Here is a 24,051-nt window from a genome sequence, read left to right as displayed (position 1 = left end):
TGTGTCCGGCATCCGATCATCAAAATGTAAAAAAAATAGATGCCCACGTAACTGACTTCACTAAATCTGCATAGGGAGTAGTGTCAGCTTGCCACTAATAAAAACAGGATAAATATTTCCATTCATGTTAATTTCCATCCAAATTTTGCTGAACTCAGCACATCTTATAATTTATCTTAAAAGTCCTTTCAGGCTATGCCTCCATTTTTTTAAAACAATAGTCATACAGCACAGTAACAGGCTCTTCTTTCCCACGAGTCAATGCTGCTCAAATACCCCAATCAACGTTCAACTCCCATACGGTTTGAAAGCTGGGAGGAAACTGGAGTATCCAAAGAAAATCCACTCAGACCTGGGAAACATGTACAAACTCCTTACAAACAGTGTCGGATTCAAACCCAGCATTGTAATGGTATTGCCCTAATCACGCTGCTTTATCTGTTTCCCTGAATTTACGACTTTAATGGAAGATCCATCCAAATTGTCAAGACCACAGATTGAGGCAAAGAGGAAACCTGTTAAAAGTTTATAAAATTATGAAAAGCAGAGATGGAATTGACAACCTTTTTTAAAATAAATTACAGCATGGTAGAAGCCAATCTGGCTATTTAAATCCACGCAGCCCCATTAAACCCAAATTAACCTAGAACCCTGTACATTTGGAGGGTGGGAGGAAACCATAGCAGTCATGGGGAGAACATACAAACTCCTTTCAGACAGCACCGGATATGAATCTAGGACACTGGCGCTGTAATTTCATCAAGCTAATCACTACACTAACCATGCCATCCAGAATCATTTTCTGGGGTAAAAATGCCTCTTACTGGATTTAAAATAGAAGTTTAAAGAAGATGCAGGGAGGAAGCTCACCCCCCCCCCCCCACTCCCCCCCACACACACAGAATGGTAAGTGCCTTTAACAGGCTGCCAGGTATAGGGGAAGCAGATATGAGAGTGGAGTTTAAGAGTCTTCCGTATAGACATGTGAATATGCAAATAATAAATGAATATGAATCAGGTGCAAATAGCAGAGTTATAATTTAATACGGGCATTATATTTGTTGTATCATGGGCCAAAATGGCCTGTTCCTGTGCTGTAATGTTCTATGTTCTACGACATTCTTCAAACCCTCTACTTATATTGCTTTAATTCTATTGAAAAAAGCTTTTGGAAAGCCATGTCCATCTTCCAAGATTTTCAAAACTACATTCTTTTCTACTGAATGTAACCAAAATGAAATAATACAACACTTACACAATTTGTATATTATTTTTAATGATTTATATCTGCAAATGCAATAAAAGATTCTTTTTGTTGTTGCAATCTGTTTATCCACATTCCTAACACAATAAATTGGATACAATGCTAATCTCATTGTTAAGGTACAAAGCAAATGTAAGTTAACATAAAAAATAATGGCAAGTTTAAAAGGGATTTCTTTACAATCAGGTTGGTTAGAATACAAATTCTCCAATACAGCAGAGGACATAAGAATCAAAAGCAGTAAAAGTTATGGAACCAATGTTCAAATTAAGGCAAGTTACTTCATAAAGAAAAAAGCACAAGAAAAATTAATAAGATAAAACCATCATCCCCATGTATAGAGTACCTTTAACAGAATAGAAATGCCCCAAAGTGCTTCACAGAAACATAAAATAAAAAAGACAGTCTGCCATACAAGGACAAATTATACAAAATGCAGCCAGAAGTGTAGGTTTCGAAGAGTGTTAAAATGAGAAAAGGAAGAGGTAGAGTGGTAAAGGGAGGGAATCCCAAAGCTTAAAGCTTTAGCAGGTGAAAGCAAAGCTTCTCAACTTTGGATCAAACAAATTTCAGTGGAGTAGAGGGTAACAGAGTTGGAGATCACATATACAGGGACCGGAAACATGAAAGAATTTGTGAACAAGGGTTTGAATTTTTAAAATGAGGACATCATTTTAACAAAAGTGAGTGTACATCATAAAACAAGCAACAATGCATGAAAGAGACCTTTATACACTGGCAGCAGAATTCTGAATGATTTCAAATGTAGTAAGTATTGAACAAAGTGCAGCAACCAGAAGTGTGCTGGAATAGTCAAATTGGGAAGTGACAAATGAATGGATGAATGCCAGAAGAGCTGAGCCAATATTGAAGAAGGGTGCTTTTTGAAATAGACGTCTTTGTGATGGTTAAGAGCCCTGAACTTCAGTCAAGGTCAAAATTGGCATTAAGGTCATTAACAGTCTTGTATAGATTTTGAAAATGCCAGGAGCAGCAACAGAATTAATGGTCAAGCAACAGAAATGTATTGCTTGACTGTTGATTATTACTTCAATTTCAAAACAGTTCCAAATAATTTAAAAAGAGCAAAATTAAATCCCGATATTACTGAATGAGGTGAAAGATTGAGGGGGGGGGGGGGTGAGATTTATGGCTAAATGTGAATTGATAAATTTTATTAGAAAGTCTCCAAATTATAACTAAAGAAAGGTACCAAATTGTTGAAGGTTTTTTTTAGTATTGCTTAAGTGGTGAGTGCCACAGGATTTGAAGTTTATTTCTCCATAAAAAAAAGGTTACTATCAGAAAATTGGATATTTTATGTAGAGGAATATTTTGTAATGATTTTCACATTCTGATGATCCTTCTGGAAAACTTGTACAGAGCTTTTTATTTCTGCTGAGCATTATGAAATAGCTGCTAAAATACCAGCTCATCTATTTTTCTTTCCTTTGTCCTAATTTCCTGGTCAATTCTTATATCTATTTAAATTGAAAACACTGGTTTTGGACCAAAGGTGTTTGAACTCAAATGGTACTTGCAATTCTATCATGTTGCAATCAGTATTCCCTAATAAATCCTTCAGCTACAAGTATTCATATTAATCCTTTATCATTACATTGTCTGTTCTTTGACGCAATGCTCCAAGTGCATTCCAGAAATTCCCAAGCCACTTTGATTAATCTAATTAATATGTAAATTAAAATTACTGATAATTGCAGTGTCCCAATCACACAAGATTTATATTTCCTTTTAACATTTTGCCCTACAATGAGGCACATATTGAGGGTCTACAGATTATTGTCACCTGCGATTTAATTCCCCTGCATTCATTACTGAGGAAGGAGCCACCACTCACTTGGCTACCCCACAGAAGCTGGGTATCAAGTCTCAGGAGTGCAATAAGGGATATTAACATCTAGGCCTACATAACATACATACCTCCAGACCAATTCCACATCATAATCCACTTACATCACCACCTAGCATCAAATTGATACTTTCATTTTAACACACCTCCTTTTCCTTCTGTTTGTTCTTTTGGAATAATTGCAAAACCTGGAATACTGAGCTCTCAGTCCTGGTCACCCTGCAATAACTCAGTTATTAAATCAAACTTAATTGATTTAGAGCCTTAAACACATGACCTTAACTGATTACAATTTACATTGCACATTTTTGTTTATATTTTTGCCCCAATTTGTCATACTTTGATATTTTACCTCTCCATTACCCTGCAATGGTGCTTTTCTCTTTCCAATTTATTAAAATTTCTACCAAAGCTGTCTGTAACCCTAGTTATACAGTTTTTAAGACACTGGTCCCAGCATAATTCAAATAAAGTCTATCCCATTTGAACAGCTGACTTCTCCTAGTACTGATGTTAAAGACCCATGAAACAGAATTAATTTTTCCCACTCTATTCATAGCCACACACTTACTTCCCTAATCTTATTTATCCTCTGCCAATTTGCACATGGCTCAGGTAATAATCTGAAGATTACCTTTATGTTTCAGTTTTTCAATTTTACCCAACCTGAACATAATCCCTCAGCAAAACCTCCTTCCTGATCCTTCCAATACAGCCCCTTTTACACTTGCATCCCACTAAATTGGCTGTTCAGTGTCTGACCTGGGATAGGAATGGGGGTTTGGCTTTTTACACTTGACACTAACTGGGACACTGAATGCTTTCACACTTACAAAAACTATCCCCAGGGTTAGGACTGTTCAACCTTCTACCAGTGTCCTCATGACACATCGAGTGATGGTGGATCTGCACTTAATCCTGATCAATGTATTATGATCTTATATTTGAACATAATTAATCATGCCTAATTATAACATAATTCAACTTTATGTACAGCACAGTATGAGCCCTTCAGCCCCTGTTTTGATGTGCCGGCCTATATAAACCTTTATAAGGGACTGTGGGAAGGTGCTAGCAATAAATAGCAATAGTGGACAACTTTTAAACAGTGTGGGAAAGTTGGTAGCACTATAGCGCACAATTTATGTAGTGTGGGAAAGTAGGTAGCTTTTTCCCCCACAGTCTTTATAAATTGTGCGCTATAGTGCTACCAAGTTTCGACGCTGTTTAAAAATTCTCCGCTATTGCTATTTATTGCTCATTTATTTCCTCTCTTTCTCCCGCAGCGACTTTCCCATGGCAAAGTTTATACCTTCATTTTAATTTTTTCTTCCTTCACATTCGTGCACTCACACAAAAACTTGGGTCATTTCAATCTCACAATCCAATTGCCCGTTTCACACTTGAATGCCGGCATCTGCAGATGCTGGGGATTGTACTAGGGGTCGAGGCCGTCAGTCTCCAGTGTGAGATGACGTCATCTGACGCCAGCATTGAGCTGATTTTGCTTTCACGCTAGACACTTTAAAAAGTGTGAAATGGGCTTATGATTAGTGCATATTATGTGCCTTGAAACTGGATTCTAACCCTCTAACTCCAGACAGCCAGAAAAGATGTCTTTGGTGTTTGTTTTTTTTTGCAGAGAATGGTGTCTATTCCGCTAACTACCCCATTCACTATGACAAATACATTTCTTTTACCTCCCTCAATACAAATGGCCATCTGACCCAGGATGTAGTGCATAGCTTGCACATTCTTCCTGCTGTTTGCACCCTCATCCAGACAGGTGTAAAAAGTACAAACCAGTTAGAAAGTATAAGGGGCGAGGATCCTTCACAGCTACTGTATGGATCCCTCACCTTGCTTCTTTTCCAGTCATGTTCTACTAATCAAATTCATAGTAATTAGAGTGTTACTACCTCTGGATCCAGGTTACTCTGTCTTCCATAATGTATCTATAACTCAAATTCTAGCTCATCAACTCTGAGATTACTTGAGCAGCCAAAACTTGCTGCAGCTATGGGCATCTCAAATTATAAATGGGTCCATCAGCTTCTAAATGTTGCAGTTATAACACATGACCTGGGCTGCTCGCTATTCCATTTCATTAGATTGAATTTAATTTGAAATATAAACTGCTTAACTATAGTCATGTCCCTTAAACTAAATTTAATTGCCAGCACAAAACACTAATAAGAAATATTTAACAATTACTTTATTACAATAAAAACTTGTTAATTTAGTACTGTTCTGTAATGTCTCAATTTTGCACTACAAATTAGGACTCAAAAGGATAACCTGGTTCAAGATTATATGATACTAGACTGCTATAAACTGCAATGCTTCCTTTGTCTGGATTTGGCACAGCTTGGAGAGTAAAGTTCAGCAAAGTATTAAAACTGCCTTTGTTCCTTGTACCTAATGAACAACCTTTCAGCATTCCATAAAATTATACATGCTGACTACACATATAACGTGCTCTTGCCTTCTCATGAACACTAAGATAGCTTTGCCTATTTATAACTAATGCTGTAACTGTATTTTAAATATAACAGTACTCTTACTTAAAACATGGAATAGTTTCACAATCAACAGCTTGAACAGATTGCAACCAACACTGCTGGAACTACCTATACTGCGTACAAAGCCATGAATCACGTAAACTAATGATACAGCAATGGAATTTCAAACTTTGTTGTGGGCATTCCAGTCATCTGCTCACTCACCAGCCATATCTCAAACCAAATGTTGATGGCGAAGAGCCTTACTTGCATCTTAACAAAACTTTAATGATTTTCATTATCAGGAAAAATAGAAAAATAAAATGCACTTTTTAGTCAGGGACTCTTACAATAGCAGCACCTAACTATTAAACTGCTCAATGGCTAATTTGGGTTCCGTTTAGAAATTATGTCTTCAATGTCTACCTCCATAATAAATTCAGCTGTAGAGTTGCCATTAATGACTGCATTTTTTTTAAAAAGTTCCATTATTGACCTCTTAGACAATGAAACATACTTTATCTGCATCAGACTATGTTTATTTATTTATTTGTACAGATGAAATACTTGTCCTACATATGTATGATGGCAGAATATGGTATTAATGGTAAGACACTTGGCAGTGTGGAAGATCAGAGAGATGGATCTTGGGGTCTGATTCCATAGGACGCTCAAAGCAGCTGAGCAGGTTGAATCTAGTTAAGAAGGTATATAGTGTATTGGCTTTCATTAATCATGGAATTGAATTTAGGAGCTGAGAGGTAATGTTACAGTTATATAGCACCCTGGTCAAACCCCACCACTTGGAGTTCTGTGCTCAGTTCTGGTCACCTCATTAAGTGAAGGATGTGGAAGCCATAGAAAGGGTGAAGAGGAGTTTAACAAGGATCTTGTCTGGATTAGAGAGCATGCCTTATGAAAACAGGCTGAGTGAACTCAGCCTTTTCTCCTTGGAGGATGAGAGGTGACCTAATAGAGGTGTATAAGGTGATGAGAAGCACTGATCGTGCAGATAGTCAGAGGCTTTTTCCCAGGGCTGAAATGGTTGCCAGAAGAGGACACAAGTTTAAGATGCTGGGGAGTAGGTATAGAGGAGATGTCATGGGTAAGTTTTTTTTTAAAACAGAGAGTGGTGGACGTGTGGAATAGGCTGCCAGCAACGGTGGCTACTTTTCAGAGACTGTAGGATAGGTACATGGAGCTTAGAAAAATAGAGGACTATGGGTAAGTCTAGTAATTTTTAAGGTTAGGACATGTTTGGCACAACTTTGTGGGCTGAAGGGCCAGTATTGTGGTGTAGGTTTTTTAGGATTCTTTAATTTTAAAAAAATTTAGACAAACAGCACGTTAACAGGCCACATCGGCCCCACAAGTTCAACCTGCCCAATTTACACCCTATTAACCAACACCCCCGATACATTTTGAACGATGGGAGGAAACCCAAAAACCCCTGAGAAAATCCACGCAGACACGGGGAGAATGCACAAATTCCTTACAGACATCAAAGGAACTTGAACACTGGTTTGGTCCTGATTGCTGGCACTATAAAGGCATTGCGCTAACCACTATGCCCACCACGCTGCACTTCTATGAAACAATGAGTGGACATATATCTGCCTCAGCTCATAAGTTACAAATTATGTTTTTACTGCACAAGCAGTTAGCCAATATTTACCTCCAGCAAAAGAATATCACCATTTCTACTTGATATTCATTAAATCCTTTAACATCAATGATCTGTGAGGTATCATCGGTCAGAAACATAACGGGACAAGTCTCACAAAGTTATAAAATAATTAATCAGAAAAAAATGTGTCCAGTTTCAAGAAGGACATCAATAAACTGGAAGGGATGCAGAGATCTACCAGAACATGTATGCGATTGGAAAGTTTGAGCTATAGGATGAGCTAGGTCTTAATTTCCTGGAGCAGAGGAGGCTGAGGGTGACCTTATAGAGATTTATAAAATCATGAAGGGCATGAATGATCACAGAATTTTTCTAACAGTAGATAATTCAAGAAGTAGAGGGCACAGATTTAAGGGGAGAGTGAAGAGATTTGCAGCCAAAGGCAGTAGGGGCAACTTTTTTTTCTCTCAGAGGATGGTCCATATCTGGAACAAGTTGCTAAGGGAGCGTAGAAGCAGATAAAATTACAATGTTCAAAAGACATTTGATCAGATATAGGGAGAGAAAGGGCTTAAGAAGAACATGGACTAATTGCTAGCAAATGGGACTAGCCCCGAATGCCTACTTAGTTGGCATGGATGAATTGGGCTGAAAGGTTTATGCTCTGTTGTAATACTCTGAGTCTGCAACTGGCTCCTTATTCCTAAAATCACTTGTTTCCACACACAAAAAAAAAACAAATCAGGAATGTGATTTAATAATCCCACAACAGAAAGAATGTCGCTCCAATAAGATTTAAAAAGTATGATGGCAAAAAAAGATAAAGCAGCCTACTTATCAAAAATATTCCTCTCAGCCACCACCAGGACTACATTTGCTGTACCTAACTACAAATTAAAACCCTTTAAAAAAAATCCATGACCACTACCCAAAGGCAGCAAGTAATGCCAGGGTTTCCCTTCACACTAAGTTGCTCCTTACCCAAAAGATCTGTGTAAGTACAAGCACTTGCATTGCACAGATTACAGGAGCTTCAAGTACAAAACTCCATGTCATTTATAGTAAGAGATGGGCAATAAATACTGGCCTTGTTAATGATCATTCACAGGGTTTAGGTATATCAATTTAAATAAATGCCTATTTCTCCTCTCATGATCTATGAAAAACAACATACTCTTCCCATTGCTCCAAATGCCCCTTAAGGCAGAGAGAACAAAAATCCCAATTTTTTTTAGTGAAATTTAGTTACAATTCAACAGAAAAATATCAGCCAAATCAAAATTATAATTTTTTTCAAATAATTTTTTCCCCACAAGGATATTGCTGGAACTTGAGTTACAGGGAAATACTAAATAGGTACAAACTTTTTTTTAATCCCACTAGATCATTGGAGAATGGGGGAAGATTTCATCAAGATGTGCACAATTATGAGGGGTATAGATAGAATAAATGCAAGCAGGGTTTTATTAGGTGAGCCAAGAACTAGATGACATGAGTTAAGAGTGAAAGGTGAAGTGTTTAAAGGTAGCATTAGGGGAAGTGGCAAGAGTATGGAATGAATTGCAGGCTCCATTTCAACACAGAAGAAAAATTTGGATTAGTACTTACATGGAAGGGTATGGAGGGCCACAGTCTGGGTGCAAGTCAATGGCAATAGGTAGAATAATACAATACTAGATGGGCTAAAAGGCCTGTTTCAGTACTATAGCATTGTATAGTTCTAAGATTTGGCAAATGTCGTTAAACAGCCTGGATTTTCAAGTTAGCAGCAAAGTGCATTATTGTAACAAAAATATAATTGAGTTGTGTATGCAAAGATATTTTTCTTGCCTGCCATTAGGTGCAATCAGATTCCTTATGTAGGGATCCATACTGTGCATCAGAAGAAATGTGATGAACAAGTCAGTCAAAGAAAGGTTAGTGAACCGAAATATTAATTGTTTTTCCCTCCAATGAAGCTATGTGAACTGTTTAAATATTTGTTGCACTATCAATTTTTATTTCTGATTTCTATGGCCCACTATATTTTGCTTTCATTATGAAATCAAACTGGCTTGTCAGGTAATCAGATCAACGACTTTTGAGATATAAAGTTTACACAATGTTTCTATATTTTACAGGGAGTGAAATAAAAATTGAGACATATGCGGGATTTAAGTTAAAAGTAAATATAGGTATACGCTGCTTAACGTCCATGGTACGTTCTGTGAAATTTGGCGTTTTGCAATGTGGGTGCTCTGCGTACACTATTATATACTGTACTTAGCAAAGCTATATGGGATACTGTAGTTTTCCTGTAAACTTTTTATTTGTAAGTAGGGATCAGTGTAGGGGACTGACACAGGACTGTGGGGAAAAAATAGGGCAGTGGGATCAGTGTGGGGACCGACTCAGGGCTGTGGGCAGAGAGTGGGATAGTTGGATCAGTGTGGGGACCGACACGGAGCTGTGGGAGAGAGCAAGGCAGTGGAATTAGTTTGGGTATTCAGTATACAAGTTCTTATAGCTGCAGACTTGCTCACGGTAACTGAATAATTATGAGACCATGGAAGTATATGCAGTCGGACATTAGGCGGCGCATACCTGTATTTCAAAAACAAAAAAAATTTTGAAATTTTCCCAAAGGAATTGGACTCAATTTAAAATTATGGTTTCACATTCAGTTTGTTGATCAGTAATTATGTATTTGGGAGAGTTAAAAACCTAGCTGCACCTTAATCTACAAAGAATAACTATTTCAGTGATCTTCAAGATTCAATTTATTACCATTGTAATAAAACAACAAAAGGGTGGAAAACATTGAAGTTCACATAAACTCTATGTTGATGCTTAGGATGAGTGCAGCAGGTTATCCTGTAGAGAAGCAGGGTATAGCAGACAGACACATTCAGATTTTAACTTCAAGTGTAAACTCAAGATTTTCATGAAGTTTTGCAAACTAATTACACTGAAAACAATTGGTCATTAGGCCATTTGTGTAGCATTTTAAAGATACATCACATGTAGAAAGGAATAGGGGATTAAATTACCATATTTTTGTTCATGATCTTCTTTGGTTCAATCACAATATCCAAAGGAGTGAATTTCACAGGCTCCTTAATCTGCCTCCTTGATCTCTTGGTCCCATCTGGTAAAGTTTCCATAGTGATGTCTGCCTCTAAATCACTACTCCCAGCTTGGTCACATTCTGAGCATTGCCTGTGGGAAAGAATAGATAAGTGAGAGTGTCAATGTCTTCAAGAAGGTTTTCTCTGGCAAGATGTAGAGGGTCCTACATGCAAGAGAGCAATGCTTGATCTAGAGTTAGGAAACTGGAAAGTGCAAGTAGATACAGTATTTGTGAATGAGCCTCCGTGAACAAACAAATATTGCTGCTTATTGAAGATAGTTATGGAGAGAGATGGGGGGGAGGGGAGCTCAAGTTAAAATTCAGAATAGGGATAAAGCAGCTTTGAATGTATAAGAACTAATCAGAATAGGTTCATTGAAGGAAGAGGAGCATTAGAAGCGTGTTGAAAAGAGTACAAAACAAGGATATTCCTTTAAGTGTGAAAGATCAGTCATGCAAACGTAGGAAAGTTTGGATGAGAAGGGAATTCAGTCACTGATCAAGAGCAAGAATCAGGTAAGGGGCAGATCTAAGCGACTGGGATCAAGTGCATACCTGGATAAATTCATGAATTGATGAGTAAACTCAAAAATGAAATCAGGAGAGCACAAGAGGACAGGAGAGCTCTGGCAAATAATATTTTAAGTACATAAAGGGAAAAAAGGATAACAAGAAAAAAAATGTGACCCCTAAGGAATCAAGGAAGACAACTCTATGGAGCCAGAGATGAGTAAGGTACCCAATGAGTAATTCTGATTTTACTCTGGAGAAATACATGGAAAAGCCTGGGAACCACAGGCCATTGAGTCTAATAGCTGTAGTTGGTAAATTACTTGAGAGTATTTTGAGGGAGAAGGTGTACATGCACTTGGATGGACAAAGGTTGATTAGGAACAGTCAGCACAATTTGTAAGTAGGAGGTGATTCTCACAAATCTGAGTTTTTGAAGCTATGACCAAGAAAGATGACGAGGGCAGAGCTGTGGATGATAGATGTATGATTTAAGGAAGGCATTTGAGAAGGCTCTGTGCAGCAGGTGGCTTTGGAAGATTAGATCTCATGGGATCAGAAGTGAGATAGCAGAAAGGTTAGAATATTGTGTTCATGGGAGAAACCAAAAGGTGGTGGATAAGGTTGTTTTTTGGACTGGAGGCCTGTGACTAGTGGTATGCCATAGTGTTCAATGCAAAATCCATTGTTCTTTGAGATTCAGAGCACTGATTTAGATGTAAAGGTACATGGCATGATTAGCAAGTTTGTGATGACACTGGTATTCTAGATAGTTTGCCAAAAATTGCAGCATGATCTTGTCCAATTGGGCGGGTGGGCAGAGGAATGGTTGATAGCATTTAAATCAGATGAGCTTGAGGCGTTGGATTTTGTATAGAACCCACACAATGAATGTGAGGGCTTTATTCCTTGGAGCACAAGAGGTTGAAAGGTGATCTCATAGAGATCTATAAAGTCCTGAGAGAAATAGATCAGGTGAACGCCCAGAGTATTTTGCCTAGAGTCAGAGAAATCAGTAACCAGTGGACATATGTTCAAGGTGAGGGAGAATTTTTTGATTATACCCTTTTTCTTTCTATCTTTTTTATTATACTTTTTCTTTTTTCCACTCTTTGAAATTATTATTTCGGGGCGGGAGTGGTGCGATTTCAGGGGATTTAATATGCAACATGTATAATTGATTTAGAATATTAAAATATTATCCGTTGGATATTAATACACGTATAGAAATTTAAATCAAATATTCAAAAAAAGTGAGGGAAGAGAGATTTAACAGGACACAGGTTAACAATTTTTTTTACATTACATAGGGTGGTTAGTGTATGGAATGGACTAATGGAGGAAGTTGTTGACACAGATACGATTGCAACATTTAAAAACATTTGATCAGACACATGGAGTGGATAGGTTTTGAGCAAAATGGGCCAAATGCAGGCAGGTGGTAATAATGCAGGTGGGAAATTTGGTCGATGTGAGCAAGTTGGGTGGAAAAGTCTGTTTCCAAGTTGTATGTCAAGACAAAAAAAGTACACAATTTGTTTGCTTCGAGTTAAGTATTTCACTAAAGAGACCTCTAAGTTTTACAGTGCTATCCACTGTAATTGGGTTCTTTCCAACTATTTACTCCATACTTCAATGTGCCAGTAAAAAAAGATGACTACACTGTGCGAGCTGGTCAATTATCAATGATATTTTCATTTTACAGTCTTTTGAATTCCATGACAAGGAAAGCATGTTTCATAACTATCTGAAATGGGAAAAATAATCGTATTAGCAGGAAACTGGTCAATTGCTTTTAAACACGAAATTGACTGAAGTACAAATGAACAGAAATCCAACCAGTGATTCAGAATTAAATGAGCTACATAAAAACCTAAGCGATGAGATACTTTGGCCCCTCAAGGATTCTTAACAGGGATATAAACTGTGCATCTTCAATAGGTCACAGCCCATGACAAATTCAATCATGCAGTTTACAAATATATTTTAAAATCTCTTAAATCACAAATAGGGATAAGAAATTTCAAAGGGAATTTTTAGACATTTGAACATCATGATTTCAAAGGTTTCATAAAAGACACAAACATGAGAAATAGCAATCAACACAACTCAATTTCTATGCAATAATCTTATGTAACAGATTATTCTGAGGCTAATTAAAAGTGAAACCAAAACTAGTGATCTGGAGCATACCTCAAGCATGTTTTCACAAAAAGGACAGCTGGCAATTCGACAAAAAAATTGATTTAATCTACTAGACTGCTAACATTCACTTTAGATTTAGATTAAATGTGGATGACATATAGATAAACAATTAAATTCAAATTTTAAACACTTGCTTTTTAAAAAAAAAATCAAAAATGAAGCCTCTCAAACAGTTTTATCTTATCTGAGTACAAAACAGGTAAGTATGAGCATGTTGCTTTAGGTGTGATAGGATCGGAGGGGCAAGAGGGGGTGTTGTTGCATTGCTTGTCAGAAAAAATATTACAGCGGTGCTTAGGCAGGATAGATTAGAGGGTTCATCCAGAGAGGCTATTTGGGTGGAATTGAGGAAAGGGAAAGGGGTAGTTACACTTATAGGGGTGTATTATAGACTACCTAAGGGGAACGATAACTAGAGGAGCGAATTTGTAAGGAGATAGCAGATATCCTTACAACCAAGGGTTGTGATTATGGGAGATTTTAATTTTCCACATATAGATTGGGAAACCCATTCTGTGAAAGGGCTGGATGGATTGGAGTTTGTAAATTGTATGCATGATAGTTTTTTTACAGCAATACATAGAGGTACCAACCAGAGAATGGACAGTGTTGGTTCTAAAGTTGGGGAATGAGATAGGTTAGGTTACAGAGGTATGTGTTGGGGAGGACTTCCAGTGATCATAGTGCCATTAGCTTCAATGTAATTATGGAAAGGGATAGGTCAGGGCCTAGGGTTGAGGTTATTGACTGGGAGAAGCTAGATTTGAGGAGATGCAAAACAATTTACAAGGAGTGGATTGGGACGATTTGTTTTATGAGCAGGATATAGTAGAGAAATGGATGTCTTATAAAGGTGAGATTTTGAGGGTACAAAATCTTTATGTTCCTGATAGGTTGAAAGGTAGAGTCAAAAGTTTGAGAAAGCCATGGTTTTCAAGGGATATTGGAAACTTGGTTTGAAAAAGGAGACCTACAATAAATAAAAGAAACAAGGAATAAAGGAGAATATATTGAACATTAAAAAGAATCTTAAGAAAGAAATTAGATAAGCTGAAAGGTACGAGGTGGCTATAGCAAGCAGGGTGAAAATAAATCCAAAGGGTTTCTACAAATATGTTAATAGTAAGAGGAGAGTGAGGGATAAAATTGGTCCCTTAGAGAATCAGACCAGACAACTGTGTGTGGAGCCAAAAGAGATAGGGGAGATCTTGAACAATTTATTTTCTTCAGTATTCACTAAGGAGAAGGATATTGAATTGAACAGGGTAAAGGAAGCAAAGAGGATAATTATGGAGACTATAGTGATTAAGAAAGAGGAAATAATGGAGCTTTTGAAGCATATAAAGGTGAATAAGTCTCCAGGACCCAATGGGATTTTCCCCAGGACCTTGAGAGAAGTTAGTGAGGAAATAGCAGAGACTCTGATAGTGGTTTTTTCAAATGTCATTAGAGATTGGTATAGTGCCGGAGGATTGGCGAATTGCACATGTGGTTCCTTTGTTTAAAAGGGGTTCAAGGAGCAAGCCTCGCAATTATTGGCCTGAAAGTTTGATGTCTGTGGTAAGTAAATTAATGGAAAGCATTCTTAGAGATAGTATATATAAGTATCCAGAGAGACAGGGTCTGATCAGAAACACAACACGGATTTGTACGCGGAAGGTCATGTTTGACCAATCTTGTTGAATTTTTTGAAGAGGTGACTAGGAATATTGGAGGGTAGAGCAGTGGATGTTGTCTATATGGACTTCAGTAAAGCCTTCGATAAGGTTCCGCATGTAAGATTTGTTAGGAAGATTCAGTCATTAGGTATTAATTTTGAGGTAGTCAAATGGATTTAGCAGTGGCTAGAAGGAAGATGCCAGAGAGATGTAGTGGATAACTGTTTGTCAGACTGGAGGCCGGTGACAAGTGGTGTGCCTCAGGAACCTGTATTTGGTCCTCTGTTGTTTGTCATATACATTTAATGATCTGGAGGATGGAGTGGTAAATTGTTTTAGAAAATATGCAGATGATACTAAAATAAGTGGAATTGTAGATAATGAAGAAGGTTTTCAAAAATTGTAGAGGAATTTGGACTGCTTAGAAGAGTGGGCTGAAAGATGACAGATGGAGTTTAATGCTGACATGTGAAGTACTTCATTTTGGAAGGAATAATCAAAACAGGACATGTGTAGCAAATGGAAGGGCATTGAGGAATACATTAGAGGAGAAAGATCTAGGAATAATGGTGCATCATTCCCTGAAGGTAGAATCTCATGTGGATAGGGTGACGAAGAAGGCTTTTAGTATGCTGGCCTTTATCAATCAATGCATAGAATACAGGAGTTGGGAAGTGATGTTGAGACTGTCCAAGGCCAAATTTAGAGTACTGTGTGTAGTTCTGGTCACCAAAATATAGGAAGGATATCAAAAAGGTAGAGAGAGTGCAGAGAAGATTTAGGAAAATGTTATCTGGGTTTCAGAATCTAGATTATAAAGAAAGATTGAGCAAATTAGGTCTTTATTCCTTGGAGCGTAGAAGGTTGAGAGGGGATTTGATAGAGGTATTTAAGATTATAAGAGGGATAGATAGAGTTGATGTGGATAGGCTTTTTCCATTGAGAGTAGGAGAGATTGAAACAAGAGGTCATGAGTTAAGGGGCAAAAGTTTAGAAGTAACATGAGGGGGAACTTTTTTACTCAGAGACTGGTGGCTGTATGGAATGAGCTTCCGGTAGAAATAGTGGCGGCAAGGTCAACTTTGTCATTTAAGGAAAAATTGGATAGTTAGATGGATGGGAGGGGAATGGAGGGTTATGGGCAGGGTGCAGGTAGGTGGGACTAAAGGAGAGTACTTAGTTCGGTGCGGACTAGAAGAACCAAAATGGCCTGTTTCCATGCTGTAATTGTTATATGGTCATATGTATATGTTTATTTGTACTTATAAAATCCATAACTTTACAAGTAATCACCTAAATCTTTTCTTTCTTTTTCAATTTTTTTAAAATCAGAAATACAATGAAGAAAAGGGATCGAAACAGAAAATACAGTATCTCACATACACACACACATATATCAATAAGTGAAAAAAAAAATCAAATTTATTGTTTAAAAAAAAACACCTAACCTACTCTAATAAAAAAAACACTAACAAAAAACAGCCGAAGAACTTATCTTGAGAATTACATTACCTAAATCTAGTCAAGGACACTGCTAGCCATAATATACTTAAAACTCAAATTTAACAGAATAAATTATGAATTTGCCATCGAGCCTATAAGCCATTTCTCCCCCTCCCTACCTCCTCCCTCCACTCAACGGACCACAATTACTACATTCAAGACACCCACAACAAAGGTAGGGAACACATCAAGGATTTGTAATGGCCTGACAGCCAGGACCTAGGCTGTTACATTTTTCTTGTCTTTACTTGAATGGGATGGAATGGACCACCCTTCCTCCACCCCTCCCTCAGTAGAAGGATAGACAGGGAAGGCAGGGTGGTGAGATTTGCAGATCCACACTATAACTGTGCTCTCATAAAATTAAATGTGGTTGCCAAATTTTTTAGAAAAATTTTGTATTTTTTTCCTTAATTATGGGTAATTTTCTCCAGAGGAATACAGCTTTGCATTTCCGCATTCCAGTGGACAATACCCAAGTGAGAGTCAGATTTCCAGATAATCACTATGTACTTCCTGGCCACTGCTAGTGTAATCATTACAAATTGGATTTGAAATTTGGAATGCTTCATCATATTTCCCAATAGGAACAGCTCTGGATCCTGTAGGAATTCTTTACCTATGATTTTTTTGAGGGCTTGGCCTAGTTCCACCCAAATGGGTCTCACCCTGGTGCATGTCCAGGTTGCGTGCATGAAGGGAGGACGTGGAGGGGGAGGACGTGGAGGGGGAGGACGTGGAGGGGGAGGACGTGGAGGGGGAGGACGTGGAGGGGGAGGACGTGGAGGGGGAGGACGTGGAGGGGGAGGACGTGGAGGGGGAGGATGTGGAGGGGGAGGACGTGGAGGGGGAGGACGTGGAGGGGGAGGACGTGGAGGGGAGGACGTGGAGGGGGAGGACGTGGAGGGGGAGGACGTGGAGGGGGAGGACGTGGACCTGTCCTCGGGCCTGCGCATAGGAGCTTTTAGGTGGAGTGCAGTGCGCGCAGTACTGCCCCACCCTTTACACTATATCGGAGTGGCCTTCTCCTATGCAGGTTTCTTACCCGGGCTGGAGGGGCCTGCCTCCCCTCCTAGGTCGGACCACACTGCCCAGACCGGGGCCGAGGCCGCTGCTGCTTTCCCTGTGCCCGGTCTGGGGACGCCGCCTCCTACTTTCTGCCCAGACCGGGGCCTCCGCCTGCCTCACTCAACCAAGGCCAGGGCCGCCGCCTCCCCTTAGCTCTTGCCCGGATCGGGGCCGCCACCGCCTACCCTCTGCCCGGACCGGGGCCGCCGCAGCTTTCCCTGTGCCCGGACCGGGGCCGCCGCCTCCGACTTTCTGCCCGGACCGGGGCGTACCACCTCTGATAGCATAGCACTGAGAGAATGTTGAACATGCATAAACCTGCATCCTCTAACATACAAATGGAGCTAATAATTGGCACAGATACATACAAACTAATTGAACATCTCTCTAACAAAAACAAAACATGACATTTATTATCAATAGGTTGTTAATTATTTCTCAAAAACATAGGTTTTTAGGTTAATTTTCCTCGACAAACATGTCCCTTCAAAAAGTTCAAAATAAATTGTTAATTTTACTCTGATTTTAAAAATTTTATCATGAATTTTTGGAATATTTCCTAGTTGAATTGTCCTGATATTTCATAGATGTGCATGTAAGGAATTATGATATTAAAACCAGAATACAGCACAAGTCTGACATACAATTCTCTTAACCCACCAGTGGTGTGTAGGACAAAGTAACTATCATTTTATTTGGAAATCATTTGGCAAGTGCCTATCTTATAAAATCTATGTCTTTCATACCAATTATCCCTTTGAGACACCTATCATTGCTCCTTTGATTTTTTTCTCAAAAATCTTCACGGATGAAAGTTGTAAAAAGAAACCCAACCAATTGGAACATTGGTTTTATGTAACAATTTACATATTACTACTTGATAGAAACTTAGTATGCTCAGTAGAGTTAAAAATTCTTACCAGTAACTATTTTTGGTCTTTTTGGGCATCCTGGTGAGGGGAGGATCTAAACAACCAAGATGATAATAGAGTTTGCAAGTGTCACAAAGAACAAGGAGGTGTTGGTCATGGTTTTTCTTACAAATTCCACAACTGCAAATAAAAAAAAACATGTTACTGCTACTCAACCAAGAATCAACTGACCAGAAAATAATAATCTAATGTTCACCATGGAACAAATTATTGTGCACCCAAATCATGGCATCTGTGAAAAACAGCTGATCAACTTTAAGAGTTAGTTATAATCATGTTTACCAAGCTTGAAGAAAACTTCCACCAATTAAATCAAAACTACACACATTTTCATTCAATCCCACTGCATAACAATTGGAAATATATCATGATAAATAGTTGTTATTGATCAAATAATACTTAACTGGTTTATTTTGATCAAGTTAATTTGAATGAGAGGCCCAGAGTAGACAGCTGGCACCTTTTTTCTGAGCAGCATTGGCCAATGCCAAAGTACATCTGTTTTAGTGAGTGGAGGAAAGTTTTGGAGTAGAGAATTCAATTTTTTTTTAAAACGCAGAGTGGTTACGTCCCTGGAATGCACTGCTGGGGTGATAGTCAAGCTTGATAAAACAGGACCATTTAAAGAACTCTTGGACACGCACATGGAAGTAAGAAAAACGGAGAGTTCTGGTCTGAGGGAGGGAAGGGTTAGATTTTCCACCTTGGCTCCTGCAACCTAGAGGACCAAGTCGCCAATATGAACTCCCACCCTGGCTTTGGGAGTGCATGGGCCCCTCTCACTCCAAACCCTCCCCTCCCTGCCTCGGACCCTTCCTATCCTTCACCTCCTGATCCATCCCATCTTCCTCCTCTCCCTGACACCCAATACCATTGAACCTCCACGTAACCCCTGCCTACCTTCACCGTCCTCTCCGACCTTCCCCACTCGGAGACTGAATGCTCTGTCCTCAGTCGTTGCCTCACCTTCGACCCCCTTCACCCACACCTTAACAATTTCTACGCACGGCATGATGTTGAACTCTTCTTCCTTTCGCTCCATCTGCAGGCCTACTTCAACAACCACAATTCACCAACCCCACAACAAATCCCTTCTCCTGCTTTAAAAGTTTTTCATCCTCCTGGACCCCTCATTCTGGTCTTCGGTCTGCTCTAGACTTCTGTATTTCCGACTGCCACCATGGCATCAACCATATCGACATCCCTACTCCCCTCAAGCATTCCAATCTCATCCCCTTAAAATGCCAGGCCTTCCATTCTCACTGCACCAATCCAAACCTCACCATCAAACCTACAGATAAGGATGGTGGTGTTGTGATCTGGCACACTGACCTCTATCAGTTCAAAGCCAGTTGACAAATCTCAGACACCTCCTCTTACTTACTCCTCCAATAGGACCCCACCAAAACTTATCAAACCACTGTATCACGCACCATCTCTGAATTCATCACTTCCAGACACCTCCCTAGCACGGCCTCCAATCTTGTTTCCCAACTCCGCACCACCCATTTCAACCTTTGACCCAAAATCCACAAACCCAATTGTCCCGGCAGACCAACTGTGTCTGCGTGCTCCTGCCCACAAAATTGGTCGCCGCTTACTTCAACGTTGTTTTGTGTCCATTCCCCATCTATATTCGGGACACTTCACGTGCCCTCCATCACTTCAACAACTTCCATTTCCCTGAATTCACTCATCTCATGTTTACCATGGACGTCCAATCCCTAAACAACTCTGTCCCCCATAATGAAGGCCTCAAAGCCCTTCATTTCTTTCTAGACAATAGACCCAACCAGCCCCCTCCACCACCACCCTCTTTCAGCTGGCAGAGCTTGTCTTCACCCTCAATATCTCCTTTCTCCAGGTCAAAAGGGTAGCCATGGGTACCTGAGTGGGCCCCACCTATGCTTGCCTTTCTGTTGGCCTCATGGAACAATCCATGCTACAAGACTACAAAGGCAAGCCCTCTCAACTCTTCCTCCACTACATCAATGACTACTTTCTTGCTGCCTCATGTACCCATGTTGAGCTCATTGACTTCATTACTTTGCTGCCAACTTCCACCCTGACCTCAAATTCACTTGGCCCATCTCCAGCAACAATCTCCTTTTCATCGATCTGTCTTCATCTTGGGAGACAAACTCTCCACAGATGTCTTCTACAAACCCACCAACTCCCGCAGCTACCTCGTTGTCCTCTGTAAGTGTTCCATTTTATTCTTTCAATCCTTCTGCCTCTGTCACATCTGCACCCAGGATGAGGAATTCCATGCTTGATCATCAGAGATGTTCTCCTCCTTCAAACAACGTGGTTTTCCCTCTACCACCATCAAATCAACATGCACCCGCGTATCCTCCATTACCTGTACAACTGCCTTGGCTCCCTCTGCCTCCATGTGCATCATGAATACGAGTTCTTGGGTCCTCACCAGCCACCCAACAAGCTTCCACCTCCCACACAATTTTCTCCGCCATTCCCACCACTACACACATATTCCCCTTTTTGCCTTCTGCAGGGACTGCTCCCTCTGTGACTTCCTTGTCCACACTTCCCTCCCTGCTAAGTGTCACCTTAGGGACCTACCCCTGTGACTGCAGGAAATGTTCCACTTGTACCCACACCTACACCCTCAGCACTATTTGTGGCCTCAAGCAGCCCTTTCAAGTGAAGCAATACTTCACTTGTTATCTGCAGGTGTCATCTACTGCATCCGGTGCTCCTGTTGTGGTCTCCTCTACATCAGAGAGACTGGACGCAGACTGGGAGATTGCTTTGTTGAGCACCGCAGCTCTGCTTGCGCAATAGCATGGAACTTGCAGTGGCCATCCATTTCAATTCCCCATCCCATTCCCTTGCTGACATGTCAGTCTGTGGTCTCATGCACTACCAGATTGAGAGCACCCACAAATTAAAGGAACACCACTTCATCTTACGACTGGGAACCCTCCAACCAGATGGTTTTATAAACCCCCATCCCACCTCACTTCTTCCCCCAGCTCTGTCCCTCCTTTCTCTGTCTCCCTTCACACAATATGATAAATTCTTACCTCATCCCTTATCATATCCAATTAACACTGTTTGTTGGCCTGGATTCCTCCCCCAGCCAGCATTATTAGAATTCTGAGATTTCCTGCTTCTGGTTCATTCTGATTACTCCTTGAAGAAGGGCTCAGGCCCAAAACATCAGCAATATATATTGGCTTTTTATGGACACTGAAAAGACCGGTTAAGTTTCTCAAGCATTTTAGTGTGTTTTTACTACAATCACAGTGTCTGCAGACTCCCGTGTTTCACAAGGGCTAAATTAACCATGGAGTAGGTTTATATAGGACAGCACATCGAGAACGAAAGGGCCAGCACCATTCTGTACTTTGTGTTCTTTGATTTCCTAATTATGTAAACAAACCAAGGATGCCAAAAAATAGATTAATATAAACTAAATACTGTAAAAATAGAATTTGCGTATTTTATTACTGAGCCACTGAGATGATTTGTTCACTGTAGCTACGATTTTGGTTTCCTGATTATTGAAAAATTCTGAAATTCCAAAAAAACATCCTAAAGATTCTTAATTTCAAAGTTAAATTACCATGTTTTTTTAAGAAATAGAAGAAGCAATAGGTCTTTGGGCCCTTCAAGCCTCCTCTGCCATCCAATAAAATCAGTGCTGATCTTTTACCTCAAAATCATTTTCTTGTACTATGCCCATATCCCTTTCATTCTTTAATATTCTGACATCTAGCCATGCTGTTTTAAAATGAAAATGAATGACCATCCACAACCCTCTGGGTTTGAGACTTTCATAGATTCATCACCTGCTGTACAAAGAAGTTTCTTCTAATCTCTGTCCTATATAGTTTATCACTTATTCTGAGACAATGATCTGTGATTGTGCACACCAAAACAAGCAATCGTCCTGCATCTTCCCCATCAAGTCTCATGAATTTTGCAACTTTCAAGGAAATCTCTAGTCATTCTTACAAACAAAGAATACAGGTCTTTAATATCCTTATTTGGCAAAAATTTCAATCCAAGAACCTGTCTAGTGAACCTGTGCTGCACTCATTCTGTGACATCTATATCCTTTTTAAAAAACTGTACTCAGCACTCCAGGTCCAATCTCATCTGGTCTGAATACAGTTGCAGTAAAGACATCCTTATTTCTCAAGTCAAATCTTTCACGATAAAGATAAAAGTACTTTTTGCCTTCCTACTTGTTTGCTGCACCTGCAAATTGACTTTCAGTGGCCTGTGCAGAAGGAGATCCTGGTTCTTTTGAATATTAAAATGACCCAAGTCTCTTGGAAGGACTTTTGGTATTCCAGAATAGTGCGATGAGGGAGGAGATGCAAGTGCAAGTGTAGCACTTCGTGTGGTTACAGTGGCAGGTATCTGGGGTTGAATTAGGAAAGGACCGAATGAACGAGGTAGTCAAGAAAGGAGCAGCAAAGAAGGAAAGGGAAGATGTGTCTGGTGGTGGAATCCTGTGGAAGGCAATGGGAATTGCAAATAATATGTTCGATGCGGAGACTGGTGGGATGGTGAGCAAGAACAAGGGGAACCCTGTCCTTGTTGCATCGGTGTGGGAAAGGAGTCAGAGCAAAAGTGCAGGAAATAGAGATGCAAATGAGGTTGGATTCATGGCTGCAGAGGGGAAACCAACTTTCCTGAAGGAGGAGGAGAACATCTCAGATGTCCTAAAGTGGAAAACCTCATCATGGAGGTAGATGTAAATTGAGAGAAAGAAAGAAATCCTTACAAAAGACAGGGTGGGAAGAAGTGTAGTCAAGGTAATTGTGGGAGACAGTGGGTTTATAGAAGATGCCTGTAGAGAATCTATCTGCCACAATGGAAAGAGAGAGAGGGAGGGGCTGAGAAGGAGGGAAAGTTACCAAAGATCTACAAAGTGAATCTGAGGTCAGGGTGGAAGAGAAAACATTAAGGAGCCTTGCATGTGTATGCTTGCAGCTCAACATATCAAAAAGGCAAGCATAGCTGTGACTCCTGGGAGTATGTATAGTTACACTGTTGATTTGGAGAAAATGAGATGAGCCAGAAGATGAGATGAGCCAGCAGAAAAGTTATTGAGGATGAGAACATGTTCTGCCAGGCAGAAGAGGATGCAGAGGGACTGGGTGATGTCTGTTGTTCAGGAAAAAAGGGAGAACCTTGAAACATTCCACATGGGGCACTCAAATCTATAAGGACATTCATGGTGAAAATGAGATGTTCTAGCACAAGAAACTAAAAGTTGTCGAAGTGATGGACAGCATGTGAGCTGTGTCAGATGTTCATGAGGAAGGTCTAGACCAAGGGCCACAAGATGGATTAAAGATAAGATGCTACCAGTTTGGTGGGGCAGTGGCACATGGACACAATGGACCTACTAGGGCAATTGGATTTGTGGATCTTGGCTAGAAATTAGAATCAGGCAGTGTAGGTTTGGGAAATAATAAGGTTAGAGGCTGTGGAAAGGAGATTATCAGAAGTGATGAGGTCAGTGATGGTGTGGGAGACTGATGTTTCTTGGTGCAATTAAGAGAAGTTGTCTGAGAGTGTCATTTGGCCATATCATGGTAGAGGTGAGTGAGCCAGACTACAACAGCATCACCCTTATCCGCCTATTTAATAATATGGTTGGGATTGGTGTGGAGAAAATGGAGGGCAATGGGTTCCAAGGGATAAGATTGGATTAGGTATGTGGAGTTGTGAAGTAGTTATGGTTTATGTCTCAGCAGCGGTTGGAAATAAAATGATTCAGAGTGGGCAAAAGGTCAGAATGAGGTGTCCAAGAGAAGTTCTCA

The 24,051-nt window shown here is 39.8% G+C and overlaps 1 protein-coding gene across 5 annotated transcripts in view; it reads right to left on the bottom strand.

Annotated features, from left to right (window-relative positions):
- Window positions 1-24,051, bottom strand: part of phf14 (PHD finger protein 14) — a 222,761-nt gene that overhangs the window by 111,328 nt on the left and 87,382 nt on the right. For all 5 annotated transcript variants that reach the window (XM_069913735.1, XM_069913736.1, XM_069913737.1 and 2 more), the window contains exons 13-14: window positions 18,236-18,367; window positions 10,292-10,460 (exon numbers count right to left, since the gene is read on the bottom strand). In XM_069913735.1, the coding sequence (XP_069769836.1) occupies window positions 10,292-10,460; window positions 18,236-18,367 (301 nt within the window). The remainder of the gene's footprint in view (window positions 1-10,291; window positions 10,461-18,235; window positions 18,368-24,051) is intronic.

Source organism: Narcine bancroftii, chromosome 1 (genome assembly GCF_036971445.1).
Source record: "Narcine bancroftii isolate sNarBan1 chromosome 1, sNarBan1.hap1, whole genome shotgun sequence".
Classification (NCBI taxonomy): domain Eukaryota; kingdom Metazoa; phylum Chordata; class Chondrichthyes; order Torpediniformes; family Narcinidae; genus Narcine; species Narcine bancroftii.
The sequence above is the reverse complement of the archived record's forward strand: the minus strand, read 5'-3'. Positions and strand labels throughout refer to the sequence as shown.